We start from the raw sequence: 24131 nt of genomic DNA, 5'->3' as shown, positions 1-24131 counted from the left end.
GAATTAATTAGTGCTATTCATGAAAAGGATGACCTTTTGGATTCTCAAGAGGACTTCCTAATTAAGGAGAATAAGAAACATGTTAAGGTTAAAAATGCTTATGCTCTAGAAATTGAGAAATGTGAAAAATTATCTAGTGAGCTAAGCACTTGCCATGAGACAATAGACAACCTTAGAAATGAAAATGCTAATTTGTTAGCTAAGGTTGATTCTCATGTTTGTAATGTTTCAATTACCAATTCTAGAAATAATGATGATGATTTACTTGCTAGGATTGAAGAATTGAACATTTCTCTTGCTAGCCTTAGAATTGAGAATGAAAAATTGCTTGCTAAGGCTAAAGATTTTGATGTTTGCAATACTACAATTTCCGACCTTAGAACTAAAAATGACATGTTACATGCTAAGGTTGTAGAATTAAAATCTTGCAAACCCTCTACATCTATCGTTGAGCATGTATCTATTTGTACTAGATGTAGAGATGTTGATATTAATGCTATTCATGATCACATGTCTTTAATTAAACAACAAAATGATCATATAGCAAAATTAGATGCTAAAATTGCCGAGCATAACTTAGAAAATAAAAAATTTAAATTTGCTAGAAATATGCTCTATAATGGGAGACGCCCTGGCATTAAGGATGACATTGGCTTCCAAAGGGGAGATAATGTCAAAGTTAGTGCCCCTCCTAAGAAATTGTCAAACTTTGTTAAGGGCAAGGCTCCCATGCCTCAGGATAACGAGGGTTACATTTTATACCCTGCCGGTTATCCCGAGGACAAAATTAGGAGAATTCATTCTAGGAAGTCTCACTCTGGCCCTAACCATGCTTTTATGTATAAGGGTGAGACATCTAGCTCTAGGCAACCAACTCGTGCTAAGTTGCCTAAGAAGAAAACTCCTAGTGCATCAAATGAACATAGTCTTTCATTTAAAACTTTTGATGCATCTTATGTTTTGGCTAACAAATCCGGCAAGGTAGTTGCCAAATATGTTGGGGGCAAGCACAAGGGGTCAAAGACTTGTGTTTGGGTACCCAAAGTTCTTGTATCTAATGCCAAAGGACCCAAAACCATTTGGGTACCTAAAGTCAAGAACTAAACTTGTTTTGTAGGTTTATGCATCCGGGGGCTCAAGTTGGATCATCGATAGCGGGTGCACAAACCACATGATAGGGGAGAAGAAAATGTTCTCCTCCTACGAGAAAAACCAAGATCCTCAACGAGCTATCACATTTGGGGATGGAAATCAAGGTTTGGTCAAAGGTCTTGGTAAAATAGCTATATCTCCTGACCATTCTATTTCCAATGTCTTTCTTGTAGATTCATTAGATTATAATTTGCTTTCCGTATCTCAATTATGCAAAATGGGCTACAACTGTCTCTTTACTGATGTAGGTGTCACTGTCTTTAGAAGAAGTGATGATTCAATAGCATTTAAGGGTGTGGTAGAGGGTAAGCTATACTTAGTAGATTTTGATAGAGCTGAACTCGACACATGCTTAATTGCTAAGACTAACATGGGTTGGCTCTGGCACCACCGACTAGCCCATGCTGGGATGAAGAATCTTCATAAGCTTCTAAAGGGAGAGCACATTTTAGGACTAACAAATGTTCATTTTGAGAAAGACAGGATTTGTAGCGCATGCCAAGCAGGAAAGCAAGTTGATGCCCATCATCCACACAAGAACATCATGACGACCGACAAGCCGCTTGAGTTACTCCACATGGATCTATTCGGCCCGATTGCTTACATAAGCATCGGCGGGAGTAAATATTGTCTTGTAATAGTGGATGATTATTCTCGCTTCACTTGGGTATTCTTTTTACAGGAAAAATCTCAAACCCAAGAGACCTTAAAGGGATTCTTGAGACGGGCTCAAAATGAGTTCGGCTTAAGGATCAAGAAAATTAGAAGCGATAACGGGACGGAGTTCAAGAACTCACAAATTGAAGGCTTCCTTGAGGAGGAGGGCATCAAGCATGAGTTCTCTTCTCCCTACACCCCTCAACAAAATGGTGTAGTGGAGAGGAAGAATCGAACTCTATTGGACATGGCAAGGACCATGCTTGATGAGTACAAGACCTCGGATCGGTTTTGGGCCGAGGCGGTCAACACCGCTTGCTACGCCATCAACCGGTTATATCTTCACCGGATCCTCAAGAAGACATCCTATGAACTCCTAACCGGTAAAAAGCCCAACATTTCATATTTTAGAGTCTTTGGTAGCAAATGTTTCATTCTTGTTAAAAGAGGTAGAAAATCTAAATTTGCTCCTAAGACTGTAGAAGGCTTTTTACTAGGATATGATTCAAACACAATGCAAGGACATATAGAGTCTTTAACAAGTCCACTGGACAAGTTGAAGTTTCTTGTGACGTTGTGTTTGATGAGACTAACGGCTCTCAAGTAGAGCAAGTTGATCTTGATGAGATAGGTAATGAAGAGGCTCCATGCATCGCACCAAGGAACATGTCCATTGGGGATGTGTGCCCTAAGGAATCCGAAGAGTCTCCAAATACACAAGATCAACCATCCTCCTCCACGCAAGCATCTCCACCGACTCAAAATGAGAATGAAGCTCAAGTTGATGAAGTAGAAGATCAAGCAAATGAGCCACCTCAAGATGACAGCAATGATCAAGGGGGAGACGCAAATGATCAAGACAAGGAGGATGAAGAGCAAAGGCCGCCACACCCAAGAGTCCACCAAGCAATCCAACGAGATCACCCTGTTGACACCATCCTCGGCGACATTCATAAGGGGGTAACCACTAGATCTCGTGTTGCACATTTTTGTGAGCATTACTCTTTTGTTTCCTCTATTGAGCCGCACAGGGTAGAGGAAGCACTCCAAGATTCGGATTGGGTGGTGGCAATGCAAGAGGAGCTCAACAACTTCACTAGGAATGAGGTATGGCATTTAGTTCCACGTCCTAACCAAAATGTTGTAGGAACCAAATGGGTCTTCCGCAACAAGCAAGATGAGCATGGTGTGGTGACAAGGAACAAAGCTCGACTTGTGGCCAAAGGATACTCCCAAGTCGAAGGTTTGGATTTCGGTGAAACCTATGCACCCGTAGCTAGGCTTGAGTCAATTCGCATATTATTGGCCTATGCTACTTACCATGGTTTTAAGCTCTATCAAATGGACGTGAAGAGTGCCTTCCTCAACGGACCAATCAAGGAAGAGGTCTATGTTGAGCAACCCCCCGGCTTTGAAGACAGTGAGTACCCTAACCATGTCTATAAGCTCTCTAAGGCGCTTTATGGGCTCAAGCAAGCCCCAAGAGCATGGTATGAATGCCTTAGAGATTTCCTTATTGCTAATGGCTTCAAAGTCGGAAAGGCCGATCCTACGCTCTTTACCAAAACACTTGAGAATGATTTGTTTGTATGCCAAATTTATGTTGATGATATTATATTTGGGTCTACTAACGAATCTACATGTGAAGAGTTTAGTGGGATCATGACACAAAAGTTCGAGATGTCTATGATGGGGGAGTTGAAGTATTTCTTAGGATTTCAAGTGAAGCAACTCCAAGAAGGCACCTTCCTAAGCCAAACAAAGTACACTCAAGATATTCTAAGCAAGTTTGGAATGAAGGATGCCAAACCCATCAAGACACCCATGGGAACTAATGGGCATCTCGACCTCGACACGAAAGGTAAGTCCGTGGATCAAAAGGTATACATGTCGATGATAGGTTCTTTACTCTATTTATCTGCATCTCGACCGGATATTATGCTTTCCGTATGCATGTGTGCAAGATTCCAAGCCGACCCTAAGGAAGCTCACCTTACGGCCGTAAAACAAATCTTGAGATACTTGGCTTATACTCCTAAGTTTGGGCTTTGGTATCCTAGGGGATCCACATTTGATTTGATTGGTTATTCGGATGCCGATTGGGCGGGGTGTAAAATCAATAGAAAGAGCACATCGGGGACTTGCCAGTTCTTGGGAAGATCCTTGGTGTCTTGGGCTTCAAAGAAGCAAAATTCGGTTGCTCTTTCCACCGCCGAAGCCGAGTACATTGCCGCAGGCCATTGTTGCGCGCAATTACTTTGGATGAGGCAAACCCTGCGGGACTACGGTTACAAATTAGCCAAAGTCCCTTTGCTATGTGATAATGAGAGTGCAATCAAGATGGCGGATAATCCAGTCGAGCATAGCCGCACTAAACACATAGCCATTCGGTATCACTTTTTGAGGGATCACCAACAAAAGGGAGATATCGAGATTTCTTATATTAACACTAAAGATCAATTAGCCGATATCTTTACCAAGCCTCTTGATGAACAAACTTTCAACAAACTTAAGCATGAGCTAAATATACTTGATTCTAGAAATTTCTTTTGTTGATTTGCACACATAGCTCATTTATATACCTTTGATCATGCCTCTTTCATATGCTATGACTAATATGTTTTTCAAGTCGATTTCAAACCAAGTCATAGGTGTATTGAAAGGGAATTGGAGTCTTCGGCGAAGACAAAGGCTTCCACTCCGTAACTCATCCTTCGCCGTCGCTCCATGCCACTCTCCATCTTTGAGGGAGAGAGCAAAAGGACTTCGTCTTTGGTATAATCTTAACTCATTTATTTTATGACAAAAAGGGGAAGAAAGTACTTCAAGGGCTCTAATGATTCCGTTTTTGGCGATTCATGCCAAAGGGGGAGAAAGTATGAGCCCAAAGTAAAAGGACCGCACCACCACCAATTTCAAAAACATCGTGTTTCCAAGAATATTATCAATTGGTATCCTATTATGTTCAAAAGGGGGAGAAAGTAGTATTTCAAAAATGATATATCAAAACCCTCTTGAACACTAAGAGGAGGATCTCATTTAAGGGGAGTTTTGTTTAGTCAAAGGAAAAGCATTTGAAACAGGGGAGAAGATTTCAAATCTTGAAAATGCTTTGTAAAATCTTATTCATTTGCCTTTGACTATTTGCAAAGGAACTTTGAAAAAGGATTTACAAAAGAGTTTGCAAAAAATAAAACATGTGGTGCAAGCGTGGTCCAAAATGTTAAAAACAAAGGAACGATCCATGCATATCTAGTAAGTATTCATATTGGCTCAATTCCAAGCAACCTTTGCACTTACATTATGCAAACTAGTTCAATTATGCACTTCTATACTTGCTTTGGTTTGTGTTGGCATCAATCACCAAAAAGGGGAGATTGAAAGGGAATTAGGCTTACACCTAGTTCCTAAATAATTTTGGTGGTTGAATTGCCCAACACAAATAATTGTACTAACTAGTTTGCTCTAGTGTACAAGTTATACAGGTGTAAAAGGTTCACACTTAGCCAATAAAAAGATCAAATATTGGATTCAACAAAGGAGCAAAGGGACAACCGAAGGCACCTCTGGTCTGGGGCACCAGACTGTCCGGTGCACCAGAGGACTCCAACTCGAACTCGCCAACTTCGGGAATTTCCAGAGGCACTCGCGCTATAATTCACCGGACTGTCCGGTGTACACCGGACAGTGTCCGGTGCTCCAAGGAAGAGCGGCCTCCGGAACTCGCCAGCCTCGGGAAAACGCAGCGGCTGCTCCGCTATAATTCACCGGACATGTCTGGTGTACACCGGACTGTCCGGTGAACCAACAGAGCAACGGCTACTTCGCGTCAACGGTCACCTGCAGGCGCATTAAATGCGCGCGCTGCGCGTGCAGAAGTCAGGCACGCCCATACTGGCGCACCGGACATGGAACAGTACATGTCCGGTGTGCACCGGACATCCAGGCGGGCCCAGAAGTCAGAACTCCAACGGTCAGAATCCAACGGCATTGGTGACGTGGCTGGCGCACCGGACATGTCCGGTGTGCACCGGACTGTCCGGTGCACCATACGACAGACAGCCTCCACCAACGGTCAAGTTTGGTGGTTGGGGCTATAAATACCCCAACCACCCCACCATTCATTGATCCAAGTTTTCCAGCTTCCAACCACTATACAAGAGCTAGCATTCATTGCAAAGCACACCAAAAGAGATCAAATCCTCTCCCAACTCCACACAAAGCTTTAGTGACTAGAGAGAGTGATTTGTAGTGTTCATTTGAGCTCTTGCGCTTGGATCGCTTCTTTTCTTTCGCATTCTTTCTTGTGATCAAACACTCACTTGTAATTGAGGCAAGAGACACCAATTGTGTGGTGGTCCTTGCGGGAAGTTTTGATTCCCAAGTGATTTGAGAAGAGAAGCTCACTCGGTCCGAGGGACCGTTTGAGAGAGGGAAGGGTTGAAAGAGACTCGGCCTTTGTGGCCTCCTCAACGGGGAGTAGGTTTGCGAGAACCGAATCTCGGTAAAACAAATCCGTGTGTCTCACCGCTTTACTCGTTTGCAATTTGTTTTACACCCTCTCGCGGACTCGTTTATATTTCTAACGCTAACCCGACTTGTAGTTGTGTTTATATTTGTAAATTTCAGTTTCGCCCTATTCACCCCCCCTCTAGGCGACTATCAAACATCACAATAGAGATCGCGACATGGATACACAGAAAATTGAATGGTCTCTACAAGCATCTAAATATTGTGAGAAGTTTACATGGAGGTCTAATAATGAATGTGGATGCTATTGTGGGTAATACATGGATATTTTTAGGTGTCATCTATGCAAAAAGATTACTTTCTTGAACGAATCAATAATGTGTGGATAGGTCTCCAAGGTTGAAGTCTTAGGTAATATATATCCAATAGGATATGAACATCTCTTATAATCATCTTTTCCGTACGCACTACACACTTATCGGCTTACACATACTACAGATGAGAAGAGTTGAAAAACTAAGATACTTTCCATATTTTGTATTGAAGCTTGAAACCGGTTCATGTAAAAAAGTTCATATACACAAATATCGTTAGTCTTGGATAATAAGGATGCATTATTTTTTGGATTGTATTTTTTTGCAATGATTATTATAAATTCTTAATAATTGGTTTGTCATATCAGTAACAGTAATCTGTATTTTCCCCAATTTGAATATTGAATATTTTTCCACTGTAGTTATAAATTTGAAAATGACATTGACATTTGTGTACCTCGTCACAAGGTACATTAGTGTCCTCCAACAAACAAGTTTTTCGTTTAGGTTCTATGGTTGATTGAAATTAATGCGACTAAAACATGACAAGTATCGTGGAATTTAGAAGTTACACTGCTAATTAGTTGCATGTACATGTTACGTTTCTATAAATCCCGAGGCGTGACCGAAGGAGTAGACTCATCTTGGCACCCAACAGCACAAATATAGGCTCACCTTGCGCGCAAGGAGGAGGCCAGCCGTGTATCTGCATGCTACTATTGGGTCTCGCGAATGGAGGCGGTGCGGTGCGGGGGCATGTGGGTGTGGGTGTCGGTCCTGCTTAGGATGGACGGAGTCGCGACGGAAGCTGTCGGGCCTGCTGCTGTGGGACTGACCGACCTTCTGGAACTCTGCGTCGTCCAGGTGTTGCTCAGGCTCAACCTGCCAGAGATCTGTAGTCTCACGTAGCTCAACCACGCGTTCTGCAACGCGACTGGGGCTGACTTCGTGTGGGAAGCGAAGCTACCGGAGAACTACAGTTACCTGATGGAGTTCGTCTCGAGCGGCAACACGAGGAGGCAGAAGCGGCAGCGGGTCGTCAAGACAGGGAACTATGCGAGGCTTGCGAGGCCTGCGTCTTTTATTTTGTGACGGCAAGGTGAGATATTTTGCTTCCTTCTTTGAATTCATCGTCTTTTCTTTGTCCATGACCGAGTGGTTCCTAATTTGTGACCCCTGGAACATTTTTCTAGAGCTCAATAAGAGATTAGAAAAAAATCGGTTGAGTACTTACTACAATATTATCTTTCAATTGAAATAAGTCACTTGTTTTCCTTTTGGAAAATTGTGTGCTCTCTCTTAGGGCTGACTCAAATTAGCGGCAAGGAAGATCGCTACATTTTAGGCCATGTATCTGCTTGCTGCTAATGGAGGGGTCGCCCTAGACGAACGATGCCGTTGGGCGAGGTCGTAGGGACCCACTGAGTCTGTATTTTCCCCAATTTGAATATTGAATATTTTCCCACTATAGTTATAAATTTGAAAATGGATTGATATATGTCATGTCACACAAATACCCTGAATTCATGAATGTTTGTGTACAATTGCTACCAAGCATATTCACCTTAGGTTCCTTTCATCCAATATATAACATGATATTTGTGTACCTCGTCACAAGGTATATTAGTGTCCTCCAACAAACGAGTTTGCCGTTTAGGTTCTATGGTTGATTGAAATTAATATTAATGCGGCTAAAACATGACAAGTATAGTGGAATTTAGAAGTCACACTGCTAATTAGTTACATGTACATGCTACGGTTTCTATAAATCATATAGGTAGACCTTGCTTAAATGAAATATTTATTCAAACACCATTATATTAAATATTTATTGAAATTATTAGTAAGTTTATATATTTACAACATCTGTCTTTTATATAACGCAAACAAACATGAGTTGCAAAAAGCCAAGCGTTGGGTTAATAAACTCATTCTTAAATATAGTAGCGAGATGTGATAACTGGTGTGAACTAATATGTAGCTTTGTAGCTATAAGTGACAATAGCCTAATAAATTCACAAATCCTCATGTGTGAAGTAGTATTCTAACCAATACCATCGGTAAAAATGAACATATTGTCTTTCAGACTTTCATTATATTGATGAGATATTATGTTTCATAATTTGAACAAACACAAGTGGCCGGAAATCACTGTAGTCACCATTAGTTCTCTAAACAAATGCTCACTAAACTCAGGTTTAATTAACAAGTTGTTAAATATATATTGGGAACAAAACTAACTCTAGTCTCTAACAGTTTCCAATTGTAGCTAGTTTAAAAGAAACTCAAGCTTTCATCTGGTTCTTCGTGCGGTCTTGGGTTATTGTTACAACTTGACTCAGATTCAACCATGCATCCATCACTCTCCTATATGATCTGTGTGCCTCTTCATTAGTAGCCTATCCATCTTCTTCATGGATCACATTTTTCGCTTCATTGGTATCTCGGTTTGTCTTCTGCTAGTAGAGACCATGAGATGATCAAGAGATTTTTTTTTTCACTTCACACGTACACAGCACGCAACCTCCGTCGTTTGTGTCGCTTGGGCAACATGGACTCAAGCTTCTCTTTCTTCTTTGGTAGCTTCAGATCGTCGACCTTGGCGAACCATGGGTGGTTGAGCGCGGCGGCTGCCGTCAGTCTCCTGTTTGGGTTGCATGTAAGCAGGCCACTGAGCACTTGGAATCCTTCCGTGGACAGCTTCGTCTCGGGGAAGAGATCGCGCAGGTGGTTGTTCCGCTGCATGTCCAGCTCCGGCATCACCTCGGTGGCGAATGGCGTCGACGAGAACCACGGCCACGTGCTGTCGTCAGGCACGCCGAGCACATCGAAGATCGCGCAGAGCTGCCCGTCGTCGTGGGATCCCTGGAAGAGAGGCCTGCCGTTGTTGACGAGCTCCGCCATGACACAGCCGAGCGACCAGACGTCGACCTTGGTGTCGTAGTCGGGCTTTCCCAGCAGCATCTCGGGCGCCTGGTACCAGAGCGTGCCGGCCGGCTCGTACGGGAGCCGCTCGTCGGTGGACATGGCGAGCCCAAAGTCACAAATCTTGACGACGCTCTGACCCTCGCCGACAAGGATGTTCTGTAGCTTTATGTCGCGGTGGATGATGCAGGCTTCGTGCATCTTCTTGGTGCCCGTAAGTAGTTGCCACATGGCGGCGCGCACGGTGGCCTCGGGCAGCGGCGGGCTCCCGCGGGGGCGCTGATGGAGAAGATCGTGGAGGCTGGTCTCCATGCACTCCATGACGAGGTACCTCTTCCAGGTGCCCGGGTCGCGGACAACGCCGTGGAAGCTGACGGCGAATGGGTTGGCACCGCCGCAGCACGCCTCCTCATGGAAGCGCGCCTCGCGGAACACCATACTGAGGTCTCCGTCGGCTGCGCTGTGGCACTTCACGGCGACGATCTGGCCCGTGGCACGGTGGCGCGCCTTGAAGACGGCGCCGAAGGCACCCGCGCCGAGGCGACAGGTCTCCTCGAACTCGTACTGCTCCGAACTCCCGACGGCGATGCGCTTTCTCTTCAGGCCGGTCTTTACCGCGGCGGCAGGCTCTACGTAGGCAGGCATCACGAGTGAATTAGTTGGACGACGGCGGATTGCGTTGCCTAGGCTAGGCTGGGGACGAGGCGAGGAGATCAGATGGAAGACGTGGTGACGGTGACGACGGACAAGAGATTGGGGGTGCAGGTGCAGATTATATAGCATTGGCCGACTGCGTGGTGCGTGCTGCACGAGTCTAAAAGCCAGATTACAGCAAGGCAGTTGCACGGTTGCACCCCGTGTCAATCGAGCGAGCCGATGGATTATGATGTTGAGAGTAGTTTTTGTTTAAGAAATGTTGTTCACCGTTTGGTTCAAAAAAATAGAATAGTCCGTCGTCTTTTAAATTCCTGTCCTCATTTTGTTTTTACTTTATTTGTGAAATAGAATATATAATAACAATATATCAATGTCACTTTGATGGGCCGTTTGGTTCAAAAAAACAGAATAGTCCATATCGTCTTTTAATTCCTCATTTTGTTTTTTTGTTTGTTTTGAGAAATAAAATAATATAATCTTTACTATATTAAAGCAACAGTTTTAACGGTCGTCTCACGTTATTTTTTATTTGCAAAAAACTCCCTCATTTTTTTAACAACCCGGAGTATATTGTTGTCCCGGATCCAAGAACGTTGTATCCCCATCCATCTGCTCTCATATCCCATCCACCCGCTTCTCGCATTGCCCGCCTGCATCCCTCGGCATCCCAATCTATACAAGCCCGTGGTAACAAACTCTCACACCTCTCTGGCGGGCCGTCAGTTGTAGTTTATCTCGTCGAAATCAACCATAAACCTGTTATAAATCCTGCGGCATGACCAGAGGAGCAGATTCATCTTGGCGCCCACCAGCACAGAGATAGGCTCACCTTGCGCGCAAGGAGGAGGCCAGTCGTGTATCTGCTTGCTACTACTGGGTCTCGCGACGGTGCGGCGCGGGGGCATGTGGGCGTGGGTGTCGGTCCTGCTTGGGATGGACGGAGTCGCGACGGCAGCTGTCGGGCCTGCTGCTGTGGGACTGACCGACCTTCCGGAACTCTGAGTCGTCCAGGTGCTGCTCAGGCTCAACCTGCCAGAGATCTGCAGTCTTGCGTAGCTCAACCACGCATTCTGCAACGCGGCGGGGGCGGACTTCGTGTGCGAAGCAAAGCTGCCGGAGAACTACAGTTACCTGATGGAGTTCGTCGGTAGCGGCGACACGGTGAGGCAGAAGCGGCGGCGGGTCGTCAAGACAGAGAACTATGTGAGGCTTGCGCCTTTTATTTGGTGACGGCAAGGTGAGATATTTTGCTTCCTTCTTTGAATTCATCAACTTTTCTTTGTCCATGACCGAGTCCTTCCTAATTTGTGACCCCTCGAACATTTTTCTAGAGCTCAATTAGAGATTAGGAAAGAACCGGCTCAGTACTTACTACAATATTATCTTTCAATTGAAATAAGTCACTTGTTTTTTCTTTTGGAAAATTGTGTGCTCTGTCTTAGGGGTGACTCAAATTAGTGGCAAGGAAGATCGCTACATTTTAGGCTATGTATCTGCTTGCTGCTAATGCAGGGGTCGCCCTAGAGGAATGACGCCGTTGGGCGAGGTCATAGGTACCCACTCAGTCTGGAGTGGAACAGGGTTGTGAGGTGCGGTGTTGCCCTCGAGTCGACGCGATATGTTGTAGCGGACAGCCACGGTGGCTATGTGTAGGAGGGGGCGAGGGGCAGGGTGGCTCACCAAGACATGTATGTCCGCATTGTCCCACCCACGCAGAAGTCGTGCCACACCGCTCCAGTTCCAAAGGTGAGCAAGGAAGTAAACAGTCGGAACGGTAGTGGGCACGCGAGCTTCTGAGCTGGGGCTCAACTCTTTTGTCTTGAGGGGGCTCGTATGGGCCATTGGGGTGTTTCTCGCGCTTGTAATGGGCTTTGTTGTCTTTATTCGTTGTAAAGATGTGCACGTGGTGAATAAAGAAAAACAATAGATTATTTTCATTTCTAGTTTCCGTTATTATCATTCTATAGTTTGTTGGGTTGATTTTAACACTGTGTATTTATCTGCTATAAATTAAGTTTTATAGTTAACCAAATCACCAAATGTTAATAAAGCAGGTTTGAAGCAAAACTAATCCCAATTACATGTTATTATTTTTATAAATTAAGGAATTCAGAAGCAAACTTAGTATATTGGTGGTTCATAAAAAAATATCGAATAATTTGTGTGTTGTCGCAACACACGTGTATTATAGTAGTATATCACTTTAATTCAGTCGTTCTCCATAAGTTTAAGCGCTAGACATAATGCAGTCTCAATTGGCATAAGATCATTCTTCAAACCAAATATTCTGCGCTTAGGGATTCGACTTTGGATAAATAAAGTCCCTAATGCTCCATAGTTTTTCTTTGTTATATCTATTTACATAAATCACGTCGTTTGTATCGTAAAGCCAAAGGAATAGCAAAGATAAAAGGACCACTTATCAAGACCACGAAAATCAAATACAATGGACAAAGTTATTTGATACTCTTCGTCGATGTTCGAAGGACAAAACCTATGCGATCACTTAGCTCGTTCGTAGAATACAAAGCCCCCTCAACCAAGACTACACAACAAAAGGAAGTCTAGAGCTTGAGTTTAGAATCAAGCGACTATATTACTCTTTTTTAAATGGATAATTGAAAGTAAATAGTCCGAGTGTATTTTAACCTTGTATAGAAAATAACAAAGGTAATGTCCTCTATAAGGTTATATATGGTCAGCAGATCGTGTATATGGTCTTAGAAAATATTGTTTTACACTATATATTGTATAGTTTACATAGTGAAGTTTAAAATAAGAAGTGGGATAAATAACGCTCCTAGAGATAGTCTAAATAATCCTCTCACATATATCATTGAAGGACATGAAATAAGAATTCAATCAAGTACATTTATAAAATATTTACTCAGTATCGGGCGCTGATAGTTTGTGTGTGCCCAAAAACCTCCACGACCATAAGGACACGGCTAGATCCGTGAAGAAAATGTAACACCTCAAAATTCAATTCGGGAGTTCAATAGAACAATTTTTAATTTATTTATTTGAGTCCATTATTATTTTTACATAGATAGAAATATCTACTTGAATAAGTAAAATAACTAATATAAGATTTAGTTTGAAAAATCATGGAAAGTTACAATCAACTATAAAGTTTGAGCATGCAAATACATTTTGGGGATGGATGGATTTGTGCCAATCTTTAGATAATGGTAAAAGACATGTGATTTTGTCCATAAGAGAGATAATGATCAAAAGATTACTTGATAGTTGCTGCACATAAGATCTCTTTGCCTTTCTCCAAGATCATGGTGTAGAAGTCATGGTAATTCAATGGTTCGTAATTGGATCTGGTTAGTGCAAAGAGTTTTGTGCATCAGTGGAGTCAAACTTTTTGCGAACGTTTGGAAGAGGTTGAATAAAAAATAATTGGCAAAAAAATGTTATATTACCAAGAAATCAGTTTCAGTTCATCAACATGATATCCATCATCTTGGCATCGATTTTCCCCTGCTTATCATATCAATAGTACCATAACTGATGTCACTGTTTAGTAAAAACAGGTGCCAGATAAACATGAAAAACACAACACAAGGTCTAAAGAATAAAATAAATAGCATAAATATGCAAGCATATTATTTACAAAACCTATAGCATGCATTCTCAAGGAAAACATGGTGAGAAATTTGGGTTGTATCTGCATACTGATTGAGTCAAATAGAAACAATCTCTCAAAGGCCGAACTTATTTATGCCCCTCCACACACACGACAGGTGTCATTAGATAATTTAAATGCATTTTTGTACATAAATAAAAGAATAACTATGAAACAACATAATATAAGGAAAAATAAATTATCTAATTTGAATGGCTTTTGGGCAGATTTGCAGACAAGCAAAGGCCACCAGAAGGAACATGATGGTTGCTCGAAAGGTCAAGATAGGTATGTTTTGTAAAATTACCTATGTATGGACGTGGGACTAGATCCATTGAAGAAATTAATGGGCAGCTCGAGAACAGGATTACTAAACCGATTTTTTCTCTCCTGAGAACAGATCGATGTGGATTATTTTTCTTCCCTCGGCTATGTATGGGGCCTATCACATAATGCTCATGTGTTGATGTGTACAACCACCTAGAATATTAAACAACTCTAGCACATCCAAATAGGAGAGTTGAAATGCAGTGCTGAAAGGGAAATAGGGTTTAACCTTTTCCTATAAATTATTTTGGTGGTTGAATGTCCAACACAAATATTGGACTAACTAGTTTGCTCTAGATCATATATCCAACAGGTGCATAAAGGTTCAACACAAACCAATAATAGATTGAAGAAAGGGTTCAAAAACAAAGGAGCAAAGAAACCAAGAGTGCCCTGGTCTGGCGCACCGGACTGTCCGGTGTGCCACCGGACAGTGTCCGGTGCACCAAGACCGTACAACGTCCAACCCTCCACCTTTGGGTTTCTCTGGGCGTGCTACGCTATAATTCACCGGACTGTCCGGTGCACCAGCGGAGCAACGACTCCTTCGCGCAACGGTCGACTGCAATAGCTGAAGATTCAGAGGAACAGTGTGCAACAGTGCGCGACAGAGCAGAGCCGCCCGTCAGAGGCGCACCGGACAGTGAACAGTACCTGTCTGGTGCGGCACCAGACTGTCCGGTGCCACTAGAAGACAAAGCCTCCTACGGTCGACAGCGCCCGAACCCTAACGGTTGGGTGACGTGGCTGGCACACCGGAATGTCCGGTGCGCCCATCGACAGCAGCCATCCTCAACGACTATGTGGTGGTTGAGGGCTATAAATACCCCCAACCAACACCACTCCAAGCATCCAAGTTTCCAGCACTTCACATTCAATACAAGAGCCAATGCATTCACTCCTAGACACAATTCAAAAGAATCAAAGCCTCTCCAAGTCCCAAATTCACTCCAAACACCTAGTGTTTTGTTCGTGTTCTTTGAGCTCTTGTTTCTTGGATCGCTTTCTTCTTCCTCATTCTTGTTCTCAAAGTGACTTGTAATCAAAGCAAGAGACACCAAGTGTGTGGTGGTCCTTGCGGGGTCTAAGTGACCCGTTTGATTAAGGAGAAAGCTCACTCGGTCTAAGTGACCGTTTGTGAGAGGGAAAGGATTGAAAGAGACCCGGTCTTTGTGACCACCTCAATGGGGACTAGGTTCTTTAGAACCGAACCTCAGTAAAACAAATCACCGTGTTCATCCGCTTTATTTCTTGGTTGATTTGTTTTCCCCTCTCTTTCGGACTCGGATTTAATTCTAACGCTAACTCCGGCTTGTAGTGTGTGCTTTAGTTTATAATTTTCAGATTTCGCCTATCCACCCCACATCTAGGCGACTTTCAAGTGCATCAAATCGAACTGCTTAGGTGTTTTCAGAACTGAATGTGCCAAGTAGTAGCAGCGAGGCTAAGGGAGACGGCACGAGGACTTTGACTGACCTGCTCGTTGTGGCCCTACGGGAAGTACACGATGCACGTGCCGACGGTGGGGAGGCAGATGAGCGGGCCAGCGCACGCATGCCATAGCTCCGAGTTGAGGCACTTCTTCTCTGCAGACCACAGTGCACCATCATAAGCAAAAAATGAATTGATCCTGAAACCAACAACACAACATAGGGAAGCGAAACCTAGTAAAGCAGGCACTGACACACTTCGCATGTGGAGTCATCCATTGCCACGGCGAGGGAGAGCCCTAGGTATGCTCCTCCACCACCGACTCGTTGATGAATGAGGAAGAGGACGACGTGGTCGCCATCGCCGTCGCTTCCGCTTCCGCAGTTAGGAGAGGAGCGGACGGATCTCCAGTGCTTGGGTTCAGGCTACGCCGGTGGGGAGCCCTCATTGTCCTCTCGATCCCCCACTGGTCGAGCATCTCATGTATTTGTAGGGGCGGGGTCGTCTCGTCGCGACAGCGAGGCGACGGGACGGAGCCCTTGGGGCATCACGGAGCGACAATGGAGCGGAGCGGTGCTGGCGGCGTGTGGGACGCGGAGGCACCATCCTATGGCGAGAGGGCGGGTTCAGGCTGAGCAGCGGACATTGCGTTGGCGCGCCATTACGGGGGAGGGAGATTGCCGCAGGGGACGCCGAGATTGCCGTGGGGGAGGGCTAGCTTGCCGCGGAGCGCTTGCCAAGGGCGCGTCGAGATTGCCACGGGGGAGGGCGAGCTTGCCGTTGAGCGCTTGTTGAGGGCGCGCCGCTGCGATGCCGGGTGGAGGCGTGGTGAAGCCGTGGTGGACGCCCACGCTACGTACATACGGTGTAGTAAAGATAACAAAATATCAATGTCACTTCCAGGGGTCGTTTGGTTAAAAAAACAGAATAGTTCATATCGTCTTTTAATTCCTCATTTCGTTTTTTGTTTGATTTGAGAAATAAAATAATATAATCTTTAATATATTAAAGCAACAGTTTCAACGGTCGTCCCGCGTCATTTTTTATTTGCAAAAATAAACTCCCTCGTTTTTTAACAACCCGCAATATATTTTTGTCCCAGATCCAAGAACGTTGTGTCCCCATCCATCCGCACTCCTATCCCATCCACTCGCTTCTCCGCATTGCCCGCCTGCATCCTTCGGCATCCCAATCTATACAAGCCCCTGGTAACAAACTCTCACACTCCTCTCGGGTGAGCTGTCAGTTATAGCTTATCTCGTCGAAATCAACCATAAACCTGCTATAAATCCCGAGGCGTGACCGAAGGAGTAGACTCATCTTGGCGCCCAGCAGCACAGAGATAGGCTCACCTTGCGTGCAAGGAGGAGGCCAGCCGTGTATCTGCATGCTACTACTAGGTCTCGCGAATGGAGGCGGTGCGGGGGCATGTGGGTGTGAGCGTCGGTCCTGCTTAGGATGGATGGAGTCGCGACGGCAGCTGTCGGGCCTGCTGCTGTGGGACTGACCGACCTTCTGGAACTCTGCGTCGTCCAGGTGTTGCTCAGGCTTAACCTGCCAGAGATCTATAGTCTCACGTAGCTCAACCACGCGTTCTGCAACGCGGCTGGGGCTGACTTCATGTGGGAAGCGAAGCTATCGGAGAACTACAGTTACCTGATGGAGTTCGTCTGGAGCGGCGACACGAGGAGGCAGAAGCGGCAGCGGGTCATCAAGACAGGGAACTATGCGAGGCTTGCGAGGCCTGCGCCTTTTATTTTGTGACGGCAAGGTGAGATATTTTGCTTCCTTCTTTGAATTCATCGTCTTTTCTTTGTCCATGACCGAGTGCTTCCTAATTTGTGACCCCTGGAACATTCTTCTAGAGCTCAATAAGAGATTAGAAAAAAATCAGTTGAGTACTTACTACAATATTATTTTCAATTGAAATAAGTCACTTGTTTTCCTTTTGGAAAATTGTGTGCTCTGTCTTAGGGCTGACTCAAATTAGTGGCAAGGAAGATCGCTACATTTTAGGCCATGTATCTGCTTGCTGCTAATGGAGGGGTCGCCCTAGAGGAACGATGCCGTTGGGCGAGGTCGTAGGGACCCACTGAGTCTGTATTTTCCCCAATTTGAATATTGAATATTTTCCCACTGTAGTTATAAATTTGAAAATGGATTGATATATGTCATGTCACACAAATATCCTCAATTCATGAATGTTTGTGTACAATTGCTACCAAGCATATTCACCTTAGGTTCCTTTCATCCAATATATAACATGACATTTGTGTACCTCGTCACAAGGTATATTAGTGTCCTCCAACAAACGAGTTTGCCGTTTAGGTTCTATGGTTGATTGAAATTAATATAATGCGGCTAAAACATGACAAGTATAGTGGAATTTAGAAGTCACACTGCTAATTAGTTACATGTGCATGCTACAGTTTCTATAAATCATATAGATAGGCCTTGCTTAAATGAAATATTTATTCAAACACCATTATATTAAATATTTATTGAAATTATTAGTAGGTTTATATATTTACAACATATGTCTTTTATATAACGCAAACAAACATGAGTTGCAAAAAGCCAAGCGTTGGGTTAATAAACTCATTCTTAAATATAGTAGAGATGTGATAACTGGTGTGAACTAATATATATAGCTTTGTAGCTACAAGTGACAATAGCCTAATAAATTCACAAATCCTCATGTGAAGTAGTATTCTAACCAATACCATCGGTAAAAATGAACATATCGTCTTTCAGACCTTCATTATATTGATGAGAGATTATGTTTCAAAATTTGAACAATCACAAGTCACCATTAGTTCTCTAAAGAAATGCTCACTAAACTCAGGTTTAATTAACAAGTTGCTAGATATATATTGGGAACAAAACTAACTCTAGTCTCTAATAGTTCCCGATTTTTTTTCACTTCACACGTACACAGAACGCAACCTCCGTCGTTTGTGTCCCTTGGGCAACATGGACTCAAGCTTCTCTTTCTTCTTTGGTAGCTCCAGATCGTCGATCTTGGCGAACCATGGGTGGTTGAGCGCGGCGGCTGCCGTCAGCCTCCTGTTGGGGTTGCATGTAAGCAGGCCACTGAGCACTTGGAATCCTTCCGTGGATAGCTTCGTCTCGGGGAACAGATCGCGCAGGCGGTTGTACGCCTGCATGTCCAGCTCCGGCATCACCTCGGTGGCGAATGGCGTCGACGAGAACCACGGCCACGTGCTGTCGTCAGGCACGCCGAGCACATCGAAGATCGCGCAGAGCTGCCCGTCGTCGTCGGATCCCTGGAAGAGAGGCCTGCCGTTGTTGACGAGCTCCGCCATGACACAGCCGAGCGACCAGACGTCGACCTTGGTGTCGTAGTCGGGCTTTCCCAGCAGCATCTCAGGCGCCTGGTACCAGAGCGTGCCGGCCGGCTCGTACGGGAGCCGCTCGTCGGTGGACATGGCGAGCCCAAAGTCACAAATCTTGACGACGCTCTGACCCTCGCCGACAAGGATGTTCTGTAGCTTTATGTCGCGGTGGATGATGCAGGCTTCGTGCATCTTCTTGGTGCCCGTAAGTAGTTGCCACATGGCGGCGCGCACGGTGGCCTCGGGCAGCGGCGGGCTCCCGCGGGGGCGCTGATGGAGAAGATCGTGGAGGCTGGTCTCCATGCACTCCATGACGAGGTACCTCTTCCAGGTGCCCGGGTCGCGGACAACGCCGTGGAAGCTGACGGCGAATGGGTTGGCACCGCCGCAGCACGCCTCCTCATGGAAGCGCGCCTCGCGGAACACCATAGTGAGGTCGCCGTCGGCTGCGCTGTGGCACTTCACGGCGACGATCTGGCCCGTGGCACGGTGGCGCGCCTTGAAGACGGCGCCGAAGGCACCCGCGCCGAGGCGACAGGTCTCCTCGAACTCGTACTGCTCCGAACTCCCGACGGCGATGCGCTTTCTCTTCAGGCCGGTCTTTACCGCGGCGGCAGGCTCTACGTAGGCAGGCATCACGAGTGAATTAGTTGGACGACGGCGGATTGCGTTGCCTAGGCTAGGCTGGGGACGAGGCGAGGAGATCAGATGGAAGACGTGGTGACGGTGACGACGGACAAGAAATTGGGGGGTGCAGGTGCAGATTATATAGCATTGGCCGACTGCGTGTTGCGTGGTGCGTGCTGCACGAGCCTAAAAGCCAGATTACAGCAAGGCAGTTGCACCGTTTGTTCACCGTTTGGTTCAAAAAATAGAATAGTCCGTCGTCTTTTAAATTCCTGTCCTCATTTTGTTTTTACTTTATTTGTGAAATAGAATATATAATAACAATATATCAATGTCACTTTGATGGGCCGTTTGGTTCAAAAAAACAGAATAGTCCATATCGTCTTTTAATTCCTCATTTTGTTTTTTGTTTGTTTTGAGAAATAAAATAATATAATCTTTACTATATTAAAGCAATAGTTTCAACGGTCGTCTCACGTTATTTTTTATTTGCAAAAAACTCCCTCATTTTTAACAACCCGGAGTATATTGTTGTCCCGGATCCAAGAACATTGTATCCCCATCCATCTGCTCTCATATCCCATCCACCCGCTTCTCGCATTGCCCGCCTGTATCCCTCGGCATCCCAATCTATACAAGCCCGTGGTAACAAACTCTCACACCTCTCTGGCGGGCCGTCAGCTGTAGCTTATCTCGTCGAAATCAACCATAAACCTGTTATAAATCCTGCGGCATGACCAGAGGAGCAGATTCATCTTGGCGCCCACCAGCACAGAGATAGGCTCACCTTGCGCGCAAGGAGGAGGCCAGTCGTGTATCTGCTTGCTACTACTGGGTCTCGCGACGGTGCGGCGCGGGGGCATGTGGGTGTGGGTGTCGGTCCTGCTTGGGATGGACGGAGTCGCGACGGCAGCTGTCGGGCCTGCTACTGTGGGACTGACCGACCTTCCGGAACTCTGAGTCGTCCAGGTGCTGCTCAGGCTCAACCTGCCAGAGATCTGCAGTCTTGCGTAGCTCAACCACGCATTCTGCAACGCGGCGAGGGCGGACTTCGTGTGGGAAGCAAAGCTACCGGAGAACTACAGTTACCTGATGGAGTTCGTCGGTAGCGGCGACATGGTGAGGCAGAAGCGGCGGCGGGTCGTCAAGACAGAGAACTATGTGAGGCTTGCACCTTTTATTTGGTGACGGCAAGGTGAGATATTTTGCTTCCTTCTTTGAATTCATCAACTTTTCTTTGTCCATGACCGAGTCCTTCCTAATTTGTGACCCCTCGAACATTTTTCTAGAGCTCAATTAGAGATTAGGAAAGAACCGGCTCAGTACTTACTACAATATTATCTTTCAATTGAAATAAGTCACTTGTTTTTTCTTTTGGAAAATTGTGTGCTGTCTTAGGGGTGACTCAAATTAGTGGCAAGGAAGATCGCTACATTTTAGGCTATGTATCTGCTTGCTGCTAATGCAGGGGTCGCCCTAGAGGAATGACGCTGTTGGGCGAGGTCATAGGTACCCACTCAGTCTGGAGTGGAACACGGTTGTGAGGTGCGGTGTTGCCCTCGAGTCGACGCGATATGTTGTAGCGGACAACCACGGTGGCTATGTGTAGGAGGGGGCGAGGGGCAGGGTGGCTCACCAAGACATGTATGTCCGCATTGTCCCACCCACGCAGAAGTCGTGCCACACCGCTCCAGTTCCAAAGGTGAGCAAGGAAGTAAGCAGTCGGAACGGTAGTGGGCACGCGAGCTTCTGAGCTGGGGCTCAACTCTTTTGTCTTGAGGGGGCTCGTATGGGCCGTTGGGGTGTTTCTCGCGCTTGTAATGGGCTTTGTTGTCTTTATTCGTTGTAAAGATGTGCACGTGGTGAATAAAGAAAAACAATAGATTATTTTCATTTCTAATTTCCGTTATTATCATTCTATAGTTTGTTGGGTTGATTTTAACACTGCGTATTTATCTGCTATAAATTAAGTTTTATAGTTAACCAAATCACCAAATGTTAATAAAGCAGGTTTGAAGCAAAAACAATCCCAATTACATGTTATTATTTTTATAAATTAAGGAATTCAGAAGCAAACTTAGTATATTGGTGGTTCATAAAAAAATATCGAATAATTTGTGTGTTGTCGCAACGCACGAGTATTATAGTAGTATATCACTTTAATTCAGTCGTTCTCCATAAGTTTAAGCGCTAGACATAATGCAATCTCAATTGGCATAAGATCATTCTTCAAACCAAATATTCTATCACTGCGCTTAGGGATTCGACTTTGGATAAATAAAGTCCCTAATGCTCCAGAGTTTTTCTTTGTTATATCTATTTACATAAATCACGTCGTTTGTATTGTAAAGCCAAATGAATAGCAAAGATAAAAGGACCACTTATCAAGACCACGAAAATCAAATACAATGGACAAAGTTATTTGATACTCTTCGTCGATGTTCGAAGGACAAAACCTATGCGATCACTTAGCTCGTTCGTAGAATACGAAGCCCCCTCAACCAAGACTACACAACAAAAGGAAGTCTAGAGCTTGAGTTTAGAATCAAGCGACTATATTACTCTTTTTTAAACGGATAATTGAAAGTAAATAGTCCGAGTGTATTTTAACCTTGTATAGAAAATAAAAAAGGTAATGTCCTCTATAAGGTTATATATGGTCAGCAGATCGTGTATATGGTCTTAGAAAATATTGTTTTACACTACATATTGTATAGTTTACATAGTGAAGTTTAAAATAAGAAGTGGGATATATAACGCTCCTAGAGATAGTATAAATAATCCTCTGACATATATCATTGAAGGACATGAAATAAGAATTCAATTCAGTACATTTATAAAATATTTACTCAGTATCGGGCGCTGATAGTTTGTGTGGGCCCAAAAACCTCCATGGCCATAAGGACACGGCTAGATCCGTGAAGAAAATGTAACACCTCAAAATTCAATTTGGGAGTTCAATAGAACAATTTTTAATTTATTTATTTGAGTCAATTATTATTTTTACATAGATAGAAATATCTACTTGAATAAATAAAATAACTATATAAGATTTAGTTTGAAAAATCATGGAAAGTTACAATCAACTATAAAGTTTGAGCATGCAAATACATTTTGGGGATGGATGGATTTGTGCCAATCTTTAGAAAATGGTAAAAGACATGTGATTTTGTCCATAAGAGAGATAATGATCAAAAGATTACTTGATAGTTGTTGCACATAAGATCTCTTTGCCTTTCTCCAAGATCATGGTGTATTAGTCCTGGTAATTCAATGGTTCGTATTTGGATCTGGTTAGTGCAAAGAGTTTTGTGCATCAGTGGAGTCAAACTTTTTGCGAACGTTTGGAAGAGGTTGAATAAAAATTAATTGGCAAAAAAATGTTATATTACCAAGAAATCAGTTTCAATTCATCAACATGATATCCATCAACTTGGCATCGATTTTCCCCTGCTTATCATATCAATAGTGAAAGGGAATTAGGCTTACACCTAGTTGCTAAATAATTTTGGTGGTTGAATTGCCCAACACAAATAATTGGACTAACTAGTTTGCTCTAGTGTATAAGTTATACAGGTGTAAAAGGTTCACACTTAGCCAATAAAAAGATCAAATATTGGATTCAACAAAGGAGCAAAGGGACAACCGAAGGCACCTCTGGTCTGGGGCACCGGACTGTCCGGTGCACCACCGGACAGTGTCCGGTGCACCAGAGGACTCCAACTCAAACTTGCCACCTTCGGGAATTTCCAGAGACACTCCGCTATAATTCACCGGACTGTCCGGTGTACACCGGACAGTGTCCGGTGCTCCAAGGAAGAGCTGCCTCCGGAACTCGCCAGCCTCGGGAAAACGCAGCGGTTGCTCCGCTATAATTCACGAGACATGTCCGGTGTACACCGAACTGTCCGGTGAACCAGCAGAGCAACGGATACTTCGCGCCAATGGTCACCTGCAGGCGCATTCAATGCGCGCCAGAAGCGCGCAGAAGTCAGGCACGCCCATACTGGCGCACCGAACATTGAACAGTACATGTCCGGTGTGCACCGGACAACCAGGCGGGCCCAGAAGACAGAAGCTCCAACGGTCGGAATCCAACGGCTTTGGTGACGTGGCTGGCGCACCGGACATGTCCGGTGTGCACCGGACTGTCCGGTGCACCATACGACGACAGCCTCCACCAACGGTCAAGTTTGGTGGTTGGGGCTATAAATACCCCAACCACCCCCACATTCATTGCATCCAAGTTTTCCACTTCTCAACCACTTGCAAGAGCTAGGCATTCAATTCTAGACACACCAAAGAGATCAAATCCTCTCCAATTCCACACAAGGCTTTAGCGATTAGCGAGAGAGATTTGCCGTGTTCTTTTGAGCTCTTGCGCTTGGATTGCTTCTTTTCTTTCTCACTTGTTCTTGTGATCAAAACTCCATTGTAATCAAGGCAAGAGGCACCAATTGTGTGGTGGCCCTTGTGGGGAAGTTTTGTTCCCGACTTTGATTTGAGAAAAGAAGCTCACTCGGTTCGAGGGACCGTTTGAGAGAGGGTAAAGGGTTGAAAGAGACCCGGCCTTTGTGTCCT

General features: G+C 44.7%; 2 protein-coding genes across 2 annotated transcripts; both read right to left on the bottom strand.

The window, feature by feature from the left end:
• Positions 1 to 9095: 9095 nt before the first annotated feature.
• On the bottom strand, positions 9096 to 10163 carry LOC103645511 (putative cyclin-dependent kinase F-2). Its single transcript, XM_020543869.1, has one exon. The coding sequence runs from the start codon at positions 10161 to 10163 to the stop codon at positions 9096 to 9098; it is 1068 nt and encodes a 355-aa protein (XP_020399458.1).
• An 8328-nt stretch (positions 10164 to 18491) lies between these two features.
• Positions 18492 to 19559, bottom strand: LOC103645507 (putative cyclin-dependent kinase F-2). Its single transcript, XM_020543865.1, has one exon. The coding sequence runs from the start codon at positions 19557 to 19559 to the stop codon at positions 18492 to 18494; it is 1068 nt and encodes a 355-aa protein (XP_020399454.1).
• Between the last annotated feature and the right edge of the window lie 4572 nt (positions 19560 to 24131).

Source organism: Zea mays, chromosome 1 (assembly GCF_902167145.1).
Source record: "Zea mays cultivar B73 chromosome 1, Zm-B73-REFERENCE-NAM-5.0, whole genome shotgun sequence".
NCBI lineage: Eukaryota > Viridiplantae > Streptophyta > Magnoliopsida > Poales > Poaceae > Zea > Zea mays.
The sequence above is the reverse complement of the archived record's forward strand: the minus strand, read 5'-3'. Positions and strand labels throughout refer to the sequence as shown.